Source organism: Nerophis ophidion, linkage group LG01, assembly GCF_033978795.1.
Source record: "Nerophis ophidion isolate RoL-2023_Sa linkage group LG01, RoL_Noph_v1.0, whole genome shotgun sequence".
NCBI lineage: Eukaryota > Metazoa > Chordata > Actinopteri > Syngnathiformes > Syngnathidae > Nerophis > Nerophis ophidion.
The window spans coordinates 91,409,566-91,426,660 of record NC_084611.1 but is presented as its reverse complement, the minus strand read 5'-3'; the positions used below and the strand labels follow the sequence as shown (position 1 = coordinate 91,426,660).

General features: G+C 40.8%; 1 protein-coding gene across 2 annotated transcripts; it reads right to left on the bottom strand.

Annotated features, from left to right (window-relative positions):
• Window positions 1-276: 276 nt before the first annotated feature.
• Window positions 277-15,228, bottom strand: map9 (microtubule-associated protein 9). 2 transcript variants are annotated; one of them, XM_061916117.1, is made up of 13 exons: window positions 14,881-15,228; window positions 14,720-14,801; window positions 10,417-10,851; window positions 10,132-10,343; window positions 8,287-8,335; window positions 8,133-8,200; window positions 7,999-8,054; window positions 7,762-7,912; window positions 6,427-6,504; window positions 6,130-6,291; window positions 2,169-2,314; window positions 717-852; window positions 277-642 (listed from the first exon to the last, which is right to left on the bottom strand). In XM_061916117.1, the coding sequence occupies exons 1-13, from the start codon at window positions 14,968-14,970 to the stop codon at window positions 523-525; spliced, it is 1,785 nt and encodes a 594-aa protein (XP_061772101.1). In that variant the 5' UTR covers window positions 14,971-15,228; the 3' UTR covers window positions 277-522. The 2 variants fall into 2 exon arrangements, with proteins under 2 accessions (XP_061772101.1, XP_061772108.1); XM_061916124.1 differs by having other exon boundaries at window positions 7,999-8,051.
• Between the last annotated feature and the right edge of the window lie 1,867 nt (window positions 15,229-17,095).

Here is a 17,095-nt window from a genome sequence, read left to right as displayed (position 1 = left end):
TAAAAATGTCGAGCAGAGCGAGACCAGCTTGCTAGTAAATAAATACAATTTAAAAAATAGAGGTAGCTCACTGGTAAGTGCCGCTATTTGAGCTATTTTTAGAACAGGCCAGCGGGCGACTCATCTGGTCCTTACGGGCGACCTGGTCTTGGTGACCCCTGCTCTAAATATCTGGCATTGAAAAATAGCCAATTCATTTTTGAATGCGAAAAAAATGTCCTGGAAAACTGGGGATTCTGGGAATTCTTGGAAAATGTCACTAAAGTTCAATGTAACCATTTTTAAAACATGCTACTTTTATCAAAGTCACCTATGTACAAACAGACATGAAGCATGAATAATAATAAATCATACATTTGACTCTTGAAACTTCAGAGAATATGTTGATCCAACAGTTTTACGGTCTGAATACTGGAGCCTATCCCAGCTGACAAAGGCAGAGCGGACTCGATACCAGTCAAAGTATTTTTAGGTGAGAACTGGACAAAAGTCAGCGATGTGAAGCAGGAAAGTAGGAAAGGTTTACTTCCTAAACTGAATGGTGTTATTGGGGGGGCTCCAAGGTGGAGGGGGGCTGTCCCGCAGTATGACTTGCACGCGTCTCTCCTCCCTCTGGCGCTTTTGCTGCACATCCTTCTTGGCCTGGCGTCACAAAGAAGAGCGTTTGGGCACTCGGGGGACAAGAGTTGAGGCGACAGAGGCGAGAAGGCACTCACCAGCCATCGTTCGAACATCTCCATCGCCATTTTGTCCTTCTCCTCCCGGACGTATCGGTGCTCCTCCGACGCGTACCTGGTTTCCACGCGTGTCGTGGAGGCTTTTTTCTGCAGGGCGTCGTACTTCTCCTCGCACCTGGCAACAAAATGACACTCGTGTCACTCGTGCGCTTCACGTTTGAGGAAGAAGAGGCGCTCGTGCCGTCGCTTCGGGAGTTCTGGGTGACGTCATGAAAGATAAACGCCCTTCCTCGTAAAACACAGGTGTCAAAGTCAAGGCCCGCAAACACCTGGAAATGATCTGTATCAATAAAGTACTTCATGTTTTCTCAACAAAATGTCATCGATTGTTTTCATTTGGACAGAAAAATACGCAGCACAAAAGGCCAAAAGTTTGGACATTACGCCTGTACTGGCTCACCTGCACTGGCTTCCTGTGCACTTAAGATGTGACTTTAAGGTTTTACTACTTACGTATAAAATACTACACGGTCTAGCTCCATCTTATCTTGCCGATTGTATTGTACCATATGTCCCGGCAAGAAATCTGCGTTCAAAGGATTCCGGCTTATTAGTGATTCCCAAAGCCCCAAAAAAGTCTGCGGGCTATAGAGCGTTTTCCGTTCGGGCTCCAGTACTCTGGAATGCCCTCCCGGTAACAGTTCGCGATGCCACCTCAGTAGAAGCATTTAAGTCTCACCTTAAAACTCATTTGTATACTCTAGCCTTTAAATAGACTCCCTTTTTAGACCAGTTGATCTGCCGTTTCTTTTCTTTTTCTTCTATGTCCCACTCTCCCGTGTGGAGGGGGTCCGGTCCGATCCGGTGGCCATGTACTGCTTGCCTGTGTATCGGCTGGGGACATCTCTGCGCTGCTGGTCCGCCTACGCTTGGGATGGTTTCCTGCTGGCTCCGCTGTGAACGGGACTCTCGCTGCTGTGTCTTGGATCCTCTTTGGACTGGACTCTCGCGACTGTGTTGTATCCATTGTGGATTGAACTTTCACAGTATCATGTTAGATCCGCTCGACATCCATTGCTTTCCTCCTCTCTAAGGTTCTCATAGTCATCATTGTCACCGACGTCCCACTGGGTCATTATTGTCACCAATGTCCCACTGGGTGTGAGTTTTCCTTGCCCTTATGTGGGCCTACCGAGGATGTCGTGGTGGTTTGTGCAGCCCTTTGAGACACTAGTGATTTAGGGCTATATAAGTAAACATTGATTGATTGATTGACACATGCATTCATTGCAGCGGGTCAATCCAACAACATAGCAGCATGTTTGTGTCAGCACTTATAATAACAATATCGCTAATGCTTGCTTAATATTCAAGTCACGGCATGTTTATTTAGTCAATTTACAACTTAGAATGTATAACCTGTGTTTTTGTCCTACATAAGGACATCATTTTATGTGTCATTAGTGAATAACACATGAATAAGTCACTTACCAGGTAGAAAAAGCCGACTGGCTGCCTCTCTTCCGTTCGTCCTCTTCCTCCTTCTTCTTCAGCGTGTGTTTCTTCTCAGCCTCTCTTTGCTTTCGCCACTTGTCTCGCAGGATTTTATCATGGTCGCGCTTCCACTGATCAAACACCTGCAACCATGTCAACACTCAGTTAGATTGAGAAGGTTTTAGGGTTGTTGTTTTTTCAGTTTTAAACTACAAAACCCAAAAGCAGTGAAATTGGCAAGTGGTATAATTCCCAAAAATAAACAAAATATAATGATTTGCGGATCCTTTTCAACTTAGATTCAATTGAATAGACTGCAAAGACAAGATATGTCATGTTCACACTGAGAAACATGTTTATTTATTTTTTTGAAACAATCATCAACTTAGAATTTAATGGCAGCAACACGTGGCAAAAAAAAGCCGTCAGCGTTTCTGGGTGTTGTTGATAAATGGCTTTGGCTTTGAAGTGAAGTGAATTATATTTATATAGCGCTTTTTCTCTAGTGACTCAAAGCACTTTACATAGTGAAACCCAATATTTAAGTTACAATCAAACCAGTGTGGGTGGCACTGGAAGCAGGTGGGTAAAGTGTCTTGCCCAAGGACACAACGGCAGTGACTAGGTTGGCAGAAGCGGGAATTGAACCTGCAACCCTCAAGTTGCTGACACGGCCACTCTACCAACTGAGCTAAACCGCCCCATAGTAGAGTTTTAACTTGCACTTACAGATCTAGTGACCGACTGTAGTTACTGACAGTGGTTTTCCGAAGTGTTCCTGAGCCCATGTGGTGATATCCTTTACACACCGATGTGGCTTTTTGATGAGGTAGCGCCTGAGGGATCCAAGGTGCGTAATATCATGGCTTAAATGCAGTGATTTCTCCACATTCTCTGAACCTTTTGATGATATTACTGAGCGTAGATTCTGAAATCCCTAAATTCCTTGCAATAGCTGCTTGAGAAATGTTGTTCTTAAACAATTTACTCAGGCATTTGTTGACAAAGTGGTGACCATTGCCCCGTCCTTGTTTGAGCATATCATGGAGGCTGCTTATATACCCAATCATGGCACCCACCTGTTCCCAATCAGCCTGTTGAGCTGTGGGATGTTCCAAATAAGCGTTTGATGAGCATTCCTCAGCTTTCTCAATCTTTTTTGCCACTTGTGCCAGCTTTTTTGTTTCCAAATGAGCTAATATTAGCAAAAAAATAAAGTTTTCCAGTTTGAACATGCAATATCTTGTCTTTGCAGTCTATTCAATTGAATTAAAGTTGAAAATGATTTGCAAATCATTGCATTCTCTTTTTATTTACCATTACCAACCTACTCAGTGGCCTAGTGGTTAGAGTGTCCGCCCCGAGATGGGTAGGTTGTGAGTTCAAACCCCTGCCAAGTCATACCAAAGACTATAAAAATGGGAGCCATTACCTCCCTGCTTGGCACTCATCATTGAGGGTTGGAATTGGGGGTTAAATCACCAAAAATGATTCCCGGGCGCGGCCACCGCTGCTGCCCACTGCTGCCCTTACCTCTCAGGGGGTGAACAAGGGGATGGGTCAAATGCAGAGGACAAATTTCACCCCACCTAGTGTGTGTGACAATCATTCATCATTTTCTACCGCTTATTCACTTTGGGGTGGCGGGGGGTGCTGGTGCCTATCTCAGCTAAAAACGGGCGGAAGGAGGCGTACACCCTGGACAAGTCACCACCTCATTGCAGGGCCAACACAGATAGACAGACAACATTCACACTCACATTCACACACTAGGGACCATTTAGTGTTGCCAATCAACCTATCCCCAGGTGCATGTCTTTGGATCATCAATCATTGGTACTTTAACTTTAACATTATACAACGTGACAACTTCGCTGCTTTTGGGGTTTGTGCACAAGCGCATCTCAGCAGCTGTAAAATGCAGCTTTTTTCCAAACAAAAAAAATTCCAAATGCTGATTTTGAGGAAGCAATACACAGACAGAAAGTTTATAAGTTTGTGCTTACAAGCTCAACCTGTAAGTCAACCTGTAAGGCATACTTGCCAACCCTCCCGAATTTTCCGGGAGACTCACGAATTTCAGTGCCTCTCCCGAAAATCTCCCGGGAAAACCATTCTTCCGAATTTCTCCCTATTTCCAGCGGGACCTGAGTGAGGACAGCCTGTCATCACGTCCGCTTTTCCTCCTTATAAACCGGCCCAGTCACGTTATAACATCTATGGCTTTTTGGAGAGGTCACAACCGCACACACAACAAGAAGGAGACTATTACAAACCCCGTTTACTTATGAGTTGGGAAATTGTGTTAGATATTAATATAAACGGAATACAATGATTTGCAAATCATGTTCATCAGACCACAGAACACTTTTCCACTTTGCATCAGTCCATCTTAGTTGATCTCGGGCCCAGAGAAGCCAGCGGCATTTCTGGATGTTGTTGATAAATGGCTTTCGCTTTGCATAGTAGAGCTTTAACTTGCACTTACAGATGTAGCGACCAACTGTATTTAGTGACAGTGGTTTTCTGAAGTGTTCCTGAGCCCATGTGGTGATATCCTTTGAAGATTGATGTCGGTTTTTGATACAGTGCCATCTGAGGGATGGAAGGTCACGGTCATTCAATGTTGCTTTCCGGCCATGCCGCTTACGTGGATTGATTTGTCCAGATTCTCTGAACCTTTTGATGATATTATGGTGCGTGGATGTTGAAATCCCTAAATTTCTTGCAATGTCACTTTGAGAAAGGTTGTTCTTAAACTGTTTGACTATTTGCTCACGCAGTTGTGCACAAAGGGGTGTACCTCGCCCCATCCTTTCTTGTGAAAGACTGAGCATTTTTTGGGAAGCTGTTTTTATACCCAATCATGGCACCCACCTGTTCCCAATTAGCCTGCACACCTGTGGGATGTTCCAAATAAGTGTTTGATGAGCATTCCTCAACTTTATCAGTATTTATTGCCACATTTCCCAACTTCTTTGTCACGTGTTGCTGGCATTGAATTCTAAAGTTAATGGTTATTTGCAACAACAAAAAAATGTTTAACAGTTTGAACATCAAATATGTTGTCTTTGTAGCATATTCAACTGAATATGGCTTGAAAATGATTTGCAAATCATTGTATTCCGTTTATATTTACATCTAACACAATTTCCCAACTCATATGGAAACAGGGTTTGTATATATTTCTCAGTTATCCATAGCTTTATCTATAACCCATAAAGTAGGGAGGCGTGGAGCTATTTCTCAGCGTGTGTTTATTCCAGCCGGCACGTTAATACACTGACACACAAAATACGGAATCCCATCATGCATTGCTTCAAAACTACGGCAAGTAGTAAGGTCCAAAAAAGACACTGCCAGAGAATACAGCGAGGATGGACAATTCAACCCTGAACTCATTCCTTTCCTGCAAATGAAATGTGACAGATGCTGCCTATACCTATGCTCCTTCAAAGGCTGTGCTATTGGCTGCAAAGCATTGCACTTTCAAATACAACAAGGAGTACAGGAGTGTTATGTGTGTGTGTATATGTGTAAATAAATGAATAAGTGAAATCTAGCTATAAATATCTTGCCAAATCTCCCGAATTCGGAGGTTTCAAGGTTGGCAAGTATGCTGTAAGAATCCCCTCCTCTATGTCCCCCATTTTACCACCTATCCTGCTTCTTCTTTACTTTTGGTGGACGGCACCATGCGCCAATAACAATGGCTCTGACGGCCTTAAACTGAGTGTGAAATACTGGTGCTGTGAGTGCACACGTGTGGATCGCAGACGGTGGAATTTTACTACCAAAAGTTTTAACTTGAAGAAAAATGTTTTTTTTTTTTTAGTGGTGAACCCATTGGGCGTGAGTTAGAACCTTTTTGGTGTTTTTGTGGAGTTTTTGCAGAAATTTGCTAGTTTTATTTGGCATTCAGTGTGTCGGTGTGTCATCATAGGCACGGGCGTTCTACCTGTTCAGCCGTTCTCCTTTTTTCCTCCACTTCTTGCACCACTCTCTGCTCCTTCCTCATCTTATTCTTCTCTTTCTTTGCTTTGGCTTTAAAAATCTCGTCTTTCTTTTTTTTCCAGGCCTCATACGAGGCGGCGGCGTCTTTCTTCTTCTCCTCCTCTTCCTGTGTGTGGCGGCCCCAAAGAAACCCGAGATAAAAGGTGTGCAGGAAAAGAACGTAGCGTGATTTAGTTTTACCGTAGTCTGGTAGAGATGGTTCCCCCTGTGCTGAGAGGTTCTCGTCTTCTCAGCTGCTCACCTTTTTCTTTTGCTCTTTCAGAATCTTCTCTCGGTTTATGCTCTCCGCGGTCAGTTCCTTTTTCTTTTTTAGCCATTCCTTTGAGATGTACAAGTCAGATTTTTAAATGACAAACATTCTGCTACCCTCTTCTGGAAATAAAATGCATTTATTTGCTACATTATTAGGTGAAAATCCAAATGAGGTCACCCCCTGCATTTCGGCAACCTGGATATAATTTTAGAGCAGTCAGTGTACAACTTGTTTCCACCCAATGAACCGCAACTGCCCCATGCTACCCACAAGATCATCACATTACCAACAACGTGCTTGACAAACAAACGTATCTTCGTATTCACTTTTGTTGCCAGATATTGAGACAATTATGGCTAGAAAACAACAGTTGTTATTTTGGAGAGTTATGGTATCTAATCATATGATAATAAAACATTTTGATGTATTGTTGATTGAAGGTAGGTCGGTAGGTAGGTAGGTAGGTAGGTAGCTAGGTCTTTACTGTCATTGCACAAGTACAATGAAACTTTGTTTTCAGCACAAACCCGTTCAAGATTAAACAAACAAAACAGTGTACCGTGTTACAGAACAGGAACGCTGATGGGTGCCCCGTAAAAGATGGGAAAAAGATAAACGCTGGGGGCGGATGAGTAAAAATATACAATCCAGACTGGGCTCCAAAGAGGGCCCAGTCTGGAATGGGAAAAAAAGCTCCATAACAAAGCACATATACATATTACAACATACATCTCGAGACTTGGGGGGAGGAATGGGGGCTACGGTGGCAGGCTGCAGCTCCTCGGATCAAAAAAGAGAAACATTTCTGATGAAAATAGAACATTTAATGCTTTATGAACAAATTAATTTGCTTTCATCGATGAAAGCAAATTGTATGCCTTCAGAATATTGGCGCGACTTGATTTTTTTCAAATTCATTAATAGGGGAAGGACCAGAGTTTTTTTTTTTTCGAATGTTCAAAATAATTTGGTGATTTGCTTATACCAAGAAATAAATGTGAATTGTTGTCAAGTGTTTGATTTCATAAATTATATAGCATATGTGTAACGAAACTATAAGTGGTGTTAATGTCATTTTAGGAATCGAACAGAGTTTGCGGCTCTAGTTAGGTTTTATATGGGGGGGAAATGGGCTCAAATGGCCAACCCCTGGACTAGGCTGATGTCTAATCAGGTGGGGTTTCTGTAGTATTGTCCCTTGAGAAAATAAACGGTAAAAATCATGGCTGCTGATATGTGAGGAGTGAACTCATTTTTGTATATTATTATCATCACTATATTCTGTCAAATGAAGAAGAAGAAGAGCATCCTTGTCCTACTAACCTGGTACACAGCGGCCCTGAGGTAATCTGCGTCTTGGTGTTGACTATCTTGTAAATCTTTAGAGTCCAGGACTTTGAGCGTTCCTAAATACTTTGACTCCACCTTCTTGGAGCCCGCACTTGTGACTCTCTTAGACTGACAACTGGATGCCCTGCGTCAAATCAAACAAATGAAAGAGAATGAAGATTCGGATCCTTTTTTAGTCAGGCTTGTATTAAGCTGGATGATACCACCGACCTGGTATCAGACACTTTGACTTGCACAGGAGTAATGGAGCAATCTGCTGACTCCTGCTGAAAAAAAAAAAGCATATTGTTTCAATCAAATAGAGTAATAAGTAGAAGCTTGACTTCTAACACATGACATCTTACTTTAAACGCTTCTAATGAAGCAAAATATGCCGTTTGATGCTCTGTGGTGTCAGCTGAAGTGATGGCATCTGAAAAAGAGTACAAATATCTCTCATGTTGCGCAACAAATGTCATTAGCAGCTGTGGACGTGATGAGGATATTTGGAAAGCTCACTTAAAGCGGGCGAATCCGCAGCTCTGCCACCGACAGCGTCGTCACTCAACTACAAATACAACAGCACACCTTTAGAATGATCAAGAACAATTGAATAGCGTCCATCCATGAATAACATGGAATGTGAAATACACTTAACCTGCCACAACATTAGGTACCCTATTTTCCGGACCATAGGGCGCACCGCCGATGAATGGTCCATTTTCGATATTTTTCATATATAAGGCGCACCGGATTATAAGGCGCATTAAAGGAGTCACTATTATTATTATTACTTTTTCTAAATGTAAAATACTTCCTTGTGGTCTACATAACATGTAATGGTGGTTCTTTGCTCAAATGTTGCATAGACCAGTGTTTTTCAACCACTGTGAGATACAGTCTGGTGTGCTGTGGGAGATGATCTAATTTCACCTACTTGGGTTAAAAATATTATGATAAACGCGCATGCGTCGCCAGGCTCTACTTTTTACTCATAGATTTATCAGATTTTATTTTCTATTACCTATAGCAGGGGTGTCAAAAGTGTGCCCCGGAGGCCATTTGCGGCCCACATATAATGTATTAAAGGCCTACGGCACGTTCTAAAAATACTATTAAAATAAACAAAAACATAAACAAAAGTGAAATAAAAAAGCTTAAAGGCTAAATGTAATTTAGAAAAATTTGCAACGTTGACTATTAAACAAAGCAGGGTTTTTTTCTTTCAAACTGTCATTGCTCAAAACAAAATATTGAATCAAAATCAATGTTATTATGAATTATTGACCTTTCCAAGTTTACGATTACCGTATTTCCTTGAACTGCCGCCAGGTATATTGTATGCGTCTACCTAGAATTACTGCCGAGTCAAACTCGTTTCGCAAAATACTGAGCGCAAGTTTAGCAAATAATTAGCATATGCCTGGAATTTCCACAGGGTCAAACTCGTCACGTCACGAGTGACACTTCACCTGTCATCATTTTCAAAATGGAGGAGGCTGATTTCAATCATTTGAAAATCGCATAAAGGTAAGAAGATTAAGAGCTATTCAGTAGGATTTAAGGTCTAAGCTGTTGAATATGCTAAAAAGAACAGTAAGGAGCTATGTTTTATTAATATACCGTAGCTGCGTGTGTCAAATAAGAGTCATTAAATGCCTCCTGCCTCCTGGTGGTAGAGGGCGCTAGTGATCCTTCTTGCGACTACTCGGCTGCAGAAGAAGTGACAACAAGCAGCAAGAGTGAGCAGCGATCCTTTATTTTTTCCTCTCGCTTGCACTTTTAACATGGAGGATTACGTATCTAAAATAAAACCGTTTTCTAAACTGGACGTTCAATCGAAGCAGGAGGTAATAAAGGAAGATCTCCATCGAGACAGAGAGACTTTTAAAACTGAAGAAAGATAAGGAAGACTTCTATAAACAAGTTATTGATGCTTTTGATCAGAAGGAGCTGCGCATGGACTTCATTTATAAGTAAAGGGAAGACCATAATAACGTTTTTTTTATTAAATGTGCTTTTCATGATAGTATCCTTACATCACACTGTTGGATCAACATATTCTCACACTAAATTTACTGCATGCCTTTGGTAAGCGCCGGAGTGAGAAGAGGGTTTATATTAATTAGCGCCTCAGTGGCAATTCAAGGAAATAGTGTACTTCACATCAAATATTCCACTAAGAAAAATATTTTTGGTGTAAGATTTTGCAAATTTGCTAAATAAATAACCAAAACATTTATATTTTCTTGTTTTCTTACTGTACCGAAAATGAACCAAGCCGTGACCTCTGAACCGAGGTACGTACCGAACCGAAATGTTTGTGTACCGTTCCACCCCTAGCAGATAGGTAATGAGACTCACATGTGGACTGCTGCTCCTTACGGTTGCCATTTGTTGAGGAGAAGCTCCATCAGCAATGTCCACGCTTGCATCCTGCTGGAGGAGAGGAGGAGTTGGAGGTCCACTCATCGCCTGGAGACTTTCTGCATCCTCAGCAGCCGTCTGTGTCGCGTGCAGGCTCAGTCCCACAGTCCGTTGTCTTGGCTTGGGCGTGGGCGTCTCCTTCTCCGTGCCTAAATGACCAGCGTGGAAGTCACCAGCGAGCATGTGTTGCAATGTGTGTATGGTATGGGTTCCTAAACTCACCGAAACTCACGCTTTTAAAGTCGGCGTCCGAGGAAGTTTCCCGGTAGATTGTGTCTCCGCTGTTATTTATTCTGCTTTCAGGCCGGAGGAGAGCGGGAGATTCTTTGCTGCGGAAAGGCGAGTCCAGACGTACGTCGTCCGACTGGTACGACAGCGACACGGAGGAGTTGTTTCTCGTAGGCCGATGATGGTCGCCGAGTATCTGGTCGTTAGGCCGCGAGTCGTCTTCACTGGACACTTTGCAGCTGTCTGTCCTCTCCTGTTGAGCCTCGTCCAGAGATGGACTTCCTTTGGATTTCAGGAAAGATGTTCTCTTTTTGCTCCCTTCTTTGTCCTCGTCATCCGAGAACTCAAAGTCGTTGATTTTGCTGTTGCTCCTTGCGGCCTTGAACGCATCGGACCTGTTTCTCCTTGATTTGAGCAGGCTCATGAAATCTGTCACAGACAGGGAACAGCCATGTAAACTAGATGAAGCAATTCCTGGAGGAATGGCGTGTGAATGCTCCAATGCTGAAGTTGAACTGAAATGCTGACAGAATGTACCGTATTTTTCGGACTATAAGTCGCAGTTTTTTTTCATTGTTTGGCCAGGGGTGCGACTTATACTCAGGAGCGACTTATGTGTGAAATTATTAACACATTACCGTAAAATATCAAATAATATTATTTAGCTTATTCACGTAAGAGACTAGACCAGGGGTGTCCAAAGTGCGGCACGAGGGCCATTTGTGGCAAGCGGGTCATTTTTTAAGGGCACATTTTATGAATAAAATTAAAAACGATTAAAAACATAAGAAGTGGTACAAAAGAGCAAACAGGTGAAATGTAACAAGAAATTGTTGCAATGCTTACTCTTATAACACAAAGCTGCCATGCAGGCTGTTTCTTTCTTTAAAAAATAATAATGAATCAAAATCAATGTCATTTTGAATTATTGACCTATTCAAGGCTTCGATTACGTCACATTAAATATTCCATTTTGAGATATTTTTTGCGGAAAATGTTGCATATTTTGTGTTTTGCCATGTAAAAAACTGAGCTGTTTTATTTTTTAAAAAAGGGCCTAAAACATATAAACAAACACAACATAAACAACAATAAAACTTAACATTGACGGATATATCTGAAGTTGATCTGGAGATTATTGTGCTAAATGTACACAGTAAAAAAAAATTTATAATTTATTTTGTAACACTTTAATGAGTAGGACACTTTTGGATCCCCAATTATTTTACTGTGATTTGTTTTTAAGTGTCATTGCTCAAAAAATAATAATGAATCAAAATCCTAAATTAAGGCTCTAATTATTATATCATCTCAAATATTCCACCTAAAAAAGTTATTGGGTGAAAAAATATTGCATATTTTGTGTTTTTTCCATTTTTTTTTTCTAAAGAATCTGGGTATTATCTTCGACTCAACTCTCTTGTTTGAGTCACACATTAAAAGCGTTACTAAAACGGCCTTTTTTTTTATCTCCGTAATATCGCTAGAATTCCCTCTATTTTGTCCACTAAAGACGCCGAGATCATTATCCATGCGTTTGTTACGTCTCGTCTCGATTACTGTAACGGATTATTTTCGGGTCTCCCCATGTCTAGCATTAAAAGATTAGAGTTGGTACTAAATGCGGCTGCTAGACTTTTGACAAGAACAAGAAAGTTTGATCATATTACGCCTGTACTGTATATACCTTTATATACATATATACATACATATATACTTATACTGTATATACCTTTATATACATATATACATACATATATACCTATACTGTATATACCTTTATATACATATATGCATACATATATACCTATACTGTATATACCTTTATATACATATATACATACATATATACCTATACTGTATATACCTTTATATACATATATACATGTACTGTATATACCTTTATATACATATATACATACATATATACCTATACTGTATATACCTTTATATACATATATACATACATATATACCTATACTGTATATACCTTTATATACATATATACATACATATATACATGTACTGTATATACCTTTATATACATATATACATACATATATACCTATACTGTATATACCTTTATATACATATATACATACATAGATACCTATACTGTATATACCTTTACATATATATATACATACATATATACCTATACTGTATATACCTTTATATACATATATACATACATATATACCTATACTGTATATACCTTTATATACATATATACATACATATATACCTATACTGTATATACCTTTATATACATATATGCATACATATATACCTATACTGTATATACCTTTATATACATATATACATACATATATACCTGTACTGTATATACCTTTATATGCATATATACATACATATATACCTATACTGTATATACCTTTATATACATATATACATACATATATACCTATACTGTATATACCTTTATATACATATATACATACATATATACCTATACTGTATATACCTTTATATACATATATACCTATACTGTATATACCTTTATATACATATATACATACATATATACCTATACTGTATATACCTTTATATACATATATACATACATATATACCTATACTGTATATACCTTTATATACATATATACATACATATATACCTGTACTGGCTCACCTGCACTGGCTTCCTGTGCACTTAAGATGTGACGTTAGGGTTTTACTACTTACGTATTAAATACTACACGGTCTAGCTCCAGCCTATCTTGCCGATTGTATTGTACCATATGTCCCGGCAAGAAATCTGCGTTCAAAGAACTCCGGCTTATTAGTGATTCCCAGAGCCCATAAAAAGTCTGCGGACTATAGAGCGTTTTCCGTTCGGCTCCAGTACTCTGGAATGCTCTCCCGGTTCGAAATGCTACCTCAGTAGAAGCATTTAAGTCTCGCCTAAAAACTCATTTATATACTCTAGCCTTTAAATAGACTCCGTTTTTAGACCAGTTGATCTGCCGTTTCTTTTCTTTTTCTCCTCTGTCCCACTCTCCCTTGTGGAGGGGGTCCAGTCCGGTGGCCGTGGATGAAGTACTGGCTGTCCAGAGTCGGGACCCAGGATGGACCGCTCGCCTGTGTATTGGTTGGGGACATCTCTGCGCTGCTGATCCGCCTCCACTTGAGATGGTTTCCTTCTGGCTCCACTATGGACGGGACTCTCGCTACTATATATACTATATATATATATATATATATATATATATATATATATATATATACTCCCAAAGCCCAAAAAAAGTCTGCGGGCTATAGAGCATTTTCCGTTCGGGCTCCAGTACTCTGGAATACCCTCCCGGTAACAGTTTGCGATGCCACCTCAGTAGAAGCATTTAAGTCTCACCTTAAAACTCATTTGTATACTCTAGCCTTTAAATAGACTCCCTTTTTAGACCAGTTGATCTGCCGTTTCTTTTCTTTTTCTTCTATGTCCCACTCTCCCGTGTGGAGGGGGTCCGGTCCGATCCGGTGGCCATGTACTGCTTGCCTGTGTATCGGCTGGGGACATCTCTGCGCTGCTGGTCCGCCTACGCTTGGGATGGTTTCCTGCTGGCTCCGCTGTGAACGGGACTCTCGCTGCTGTGTCTTGGATCCTCTTTGGACTGGACTCTCGCGACTGTGTTGTATCCATTGTGGATTGAACTTTCACAGTATCATGTTAGATCCGCTCGACATCCATTGCTTTCCTCCTCTCTAAGGTTCTCATAGTCATCATTGTCACCGACGTACCACTGGGTCATTATTGTCACCAATGTCCCACTGGGTGTGAGTTTTCCTTGCCCTTATGTGGGCCTACCGAGGATGTCGTGGTGGTTTGTGCAGCCCTTTGAGACACTAGTGATTTAGGGCTATATAAGTAAACATTGATTGATTGATTGATATTAGATCCAATTTGGACTGGACTCTTCAAGGTTATGTTAGATCCACTATGGATTGAACTTTCACGATATCATGTTAGACCCGCTCGACGTCCATTGTTTTCGGTCCCCTAGGGGCACGGGGGGGGTGTGGGGTTGCCCACATATGCGGTCCTCTCCAAGGTTTCTCATAGTCATCATTGTCACTGACGTCCCACTGGGGTGAGTTTTCCTTGCCCTTATGTGGGCTCTACCGAGGATGTCGTTGTGGTTTGTGCAGCCCTTTGAGACACTAGTGATTTAGGGCTATATAAATAAACATTGATTGATTGAAATGACTTTAAACTACCTTAATGGACAGAAGTTGGAGATTGAACAAAGAAATGTGCTTATTTAGACTAGGACCGGTCTTACCGTCACCATCCTCAAAGTCCTGCGAGCACAACAGTGATGAGGTCTTCCTGGCTCTGGCTGACAGAGCACTTTGGAGTTCATCCTGCAACCAAAAGGCTTACATCCATTTAATGCCTCTTTTAAAAAAAAATAAAAAAATAAAAAGTAGTATCGTCTTTTACCTGGAATGTTGTCCTTTTCGTCGTTTTGGGACTTTTAGTGAAAGCCAGAGTGTCGAACAACTGGTCGGTCATCTCTGCCAAAATAAACATAAACAAGCTTTTCGGCCGCGGGAAATGATTAGCCTGTTAGCATATTAGCTCCTTGCCGTTAGCATGTTAGCTCCGCTGTGCTAGCGGCGCCCAAAGTTGCTCGGGTGAGTCGCCATTAAGTGTCGCGGTACGTATCGGCGTGTCTACGAAGACGACAAAGATGCTCAACCTCGACAATTGTGACGTGGTTATTCTCAATAATGACGGCGGAAAAATGCCAGATTGTTGACCGTAACCTAGGGAGACGCTGTTTCCGGATTTCCTAGCACGCATGCGCGGTTCATTTCCCTCCTTTTTTTTTTTAAATGTTTATTTATAAATTTCAACATTAACAAACAGAAGAGAAACAATAATCGAAATAGTTCAAAAACAGTACAAAACATTACAAAACGTTATAAAAAACGGTACAAAACAGTGCCTGGGGGTTGTAAATTCAAAGTAACAAAAATAGAATATATATATATATATATATATATATATATATATATATATATATATATATATATATATAAAATAAACCAGGTGCAAAGCCATAGGCTCATTCAGACTCATTAAATAACTTAAAGGCCTACTGAAAGCCACTACTAGCGACCACACAGTCTGATAGTTTATATATCAATGATGAAATATTAACATTGCAACACATGCCAATACGGCCTTTTTAGTTTACTAAATTGCAATTTTAAATTTCCCGGGAGTTTCGTCTTGAAAACGTCGTGTAATAATGACGTGTACGCAAGACGTCACAGGTTTTTAGGGAAATGTGAGCACTGCACACACACACAGCTAAAAGTAATCTGCTTTAACCGCATAATTACACAGAATTTTGGAGATCGGTGTTGCTGGATCTTTGGCAATTTGTTCAATTAATATTGGAGAAGTCAAAGTAGCAAGATGGAGTTGGGAAGTTTTAGCCTTTAGCCACACAAACACACGGTGATTCCTTGTTTAAAATTCCTGGAGGTGAAGCTTTACTATGGATCAGAGCGGTCAAGCGAACATGGATCCCGACTACATGTCAACCGGCAGTTTTCGGTGAGAAAATGGTGGTAATAAGTCGGCTCTTACCGGAGAGCAGCGGAGCCAGCGTCCTCCTGCAGCTTCGTGACTTCCCTCAGAGACTCTGGCGTCAACACACCCGTGGCCACACCCCTCCGACTATCAGGTACTATTTAACTCACTAAAACACTAGCAACACAATAGATGGATAAGGGATTTCCCATAATTATCCTAGTAAATGTGTCTAAACACATCTGAATCCGTCCCAATGCAATCGCGTTTTTTTTAACTTGTTTTTTAACTTGTTTTTATATTTATTTATTTTTCTACTCCGTGGCTATCAATATCCTCAAACACAAATCTTTCATCCTCACTCAAATTAATGGGGAAATTGTCGTTTTCTCGGTCCAAATAGCACTTTTTGTTGGAGGCTGAAATATTAACATTGTAACACATGCCAATACGGCCTTTTTAGTTTACTAAATTGCAATTTTAAATTTCCCGCGAAGTGTCCTGTTTGAAAATGTCGCGGTAAGATGACGCGTGCGTTTGACGTCTCGGGTTGTAGCGGACATTATTTCCCAGCCCGATCCAAGCTATAACTCGTCTGCTTTAATCGCAAAATTACACAGTATTCTGGACATCTGTGTTACTGAATCTTTTGCAATTTGTTCAATTAATAATGGAGAAGTCAAAGTAGAAAGATGGAGGTGGGAAGCTTTTAGCCTTTAGCCACACAAACACACGGTGTTTCCTTGTTTAAAATTCCCGAAGCTGAAGCTTTACTATGGATCAGAGCGGTCAAGCGAACATGGATTCCGACCACATGTCAACCGGCAGGTTTCGGTGAGAAAATTGTGGTCATAAGTCGGCTCTTACCGGAGACATCAGCGGAGCTTGCGTCCTGCTGCAGCTGCGTGACTTCCCTCAGAGACACTGGCGGTGAACACACCCGTGGCCACACCCCTCCGACTTTCAGGTACTGTATAATCTCACTAAAACAATAGGCAGATAAGGGATTTTCCAGAATTATCCTAGTAAATATGTCTAATAACATCTGAATCGCTCCCACTGCAATTGCCTTTTTTTTTCTGTAGTCCTTCACTCTAAATTTCCTCATCCACGA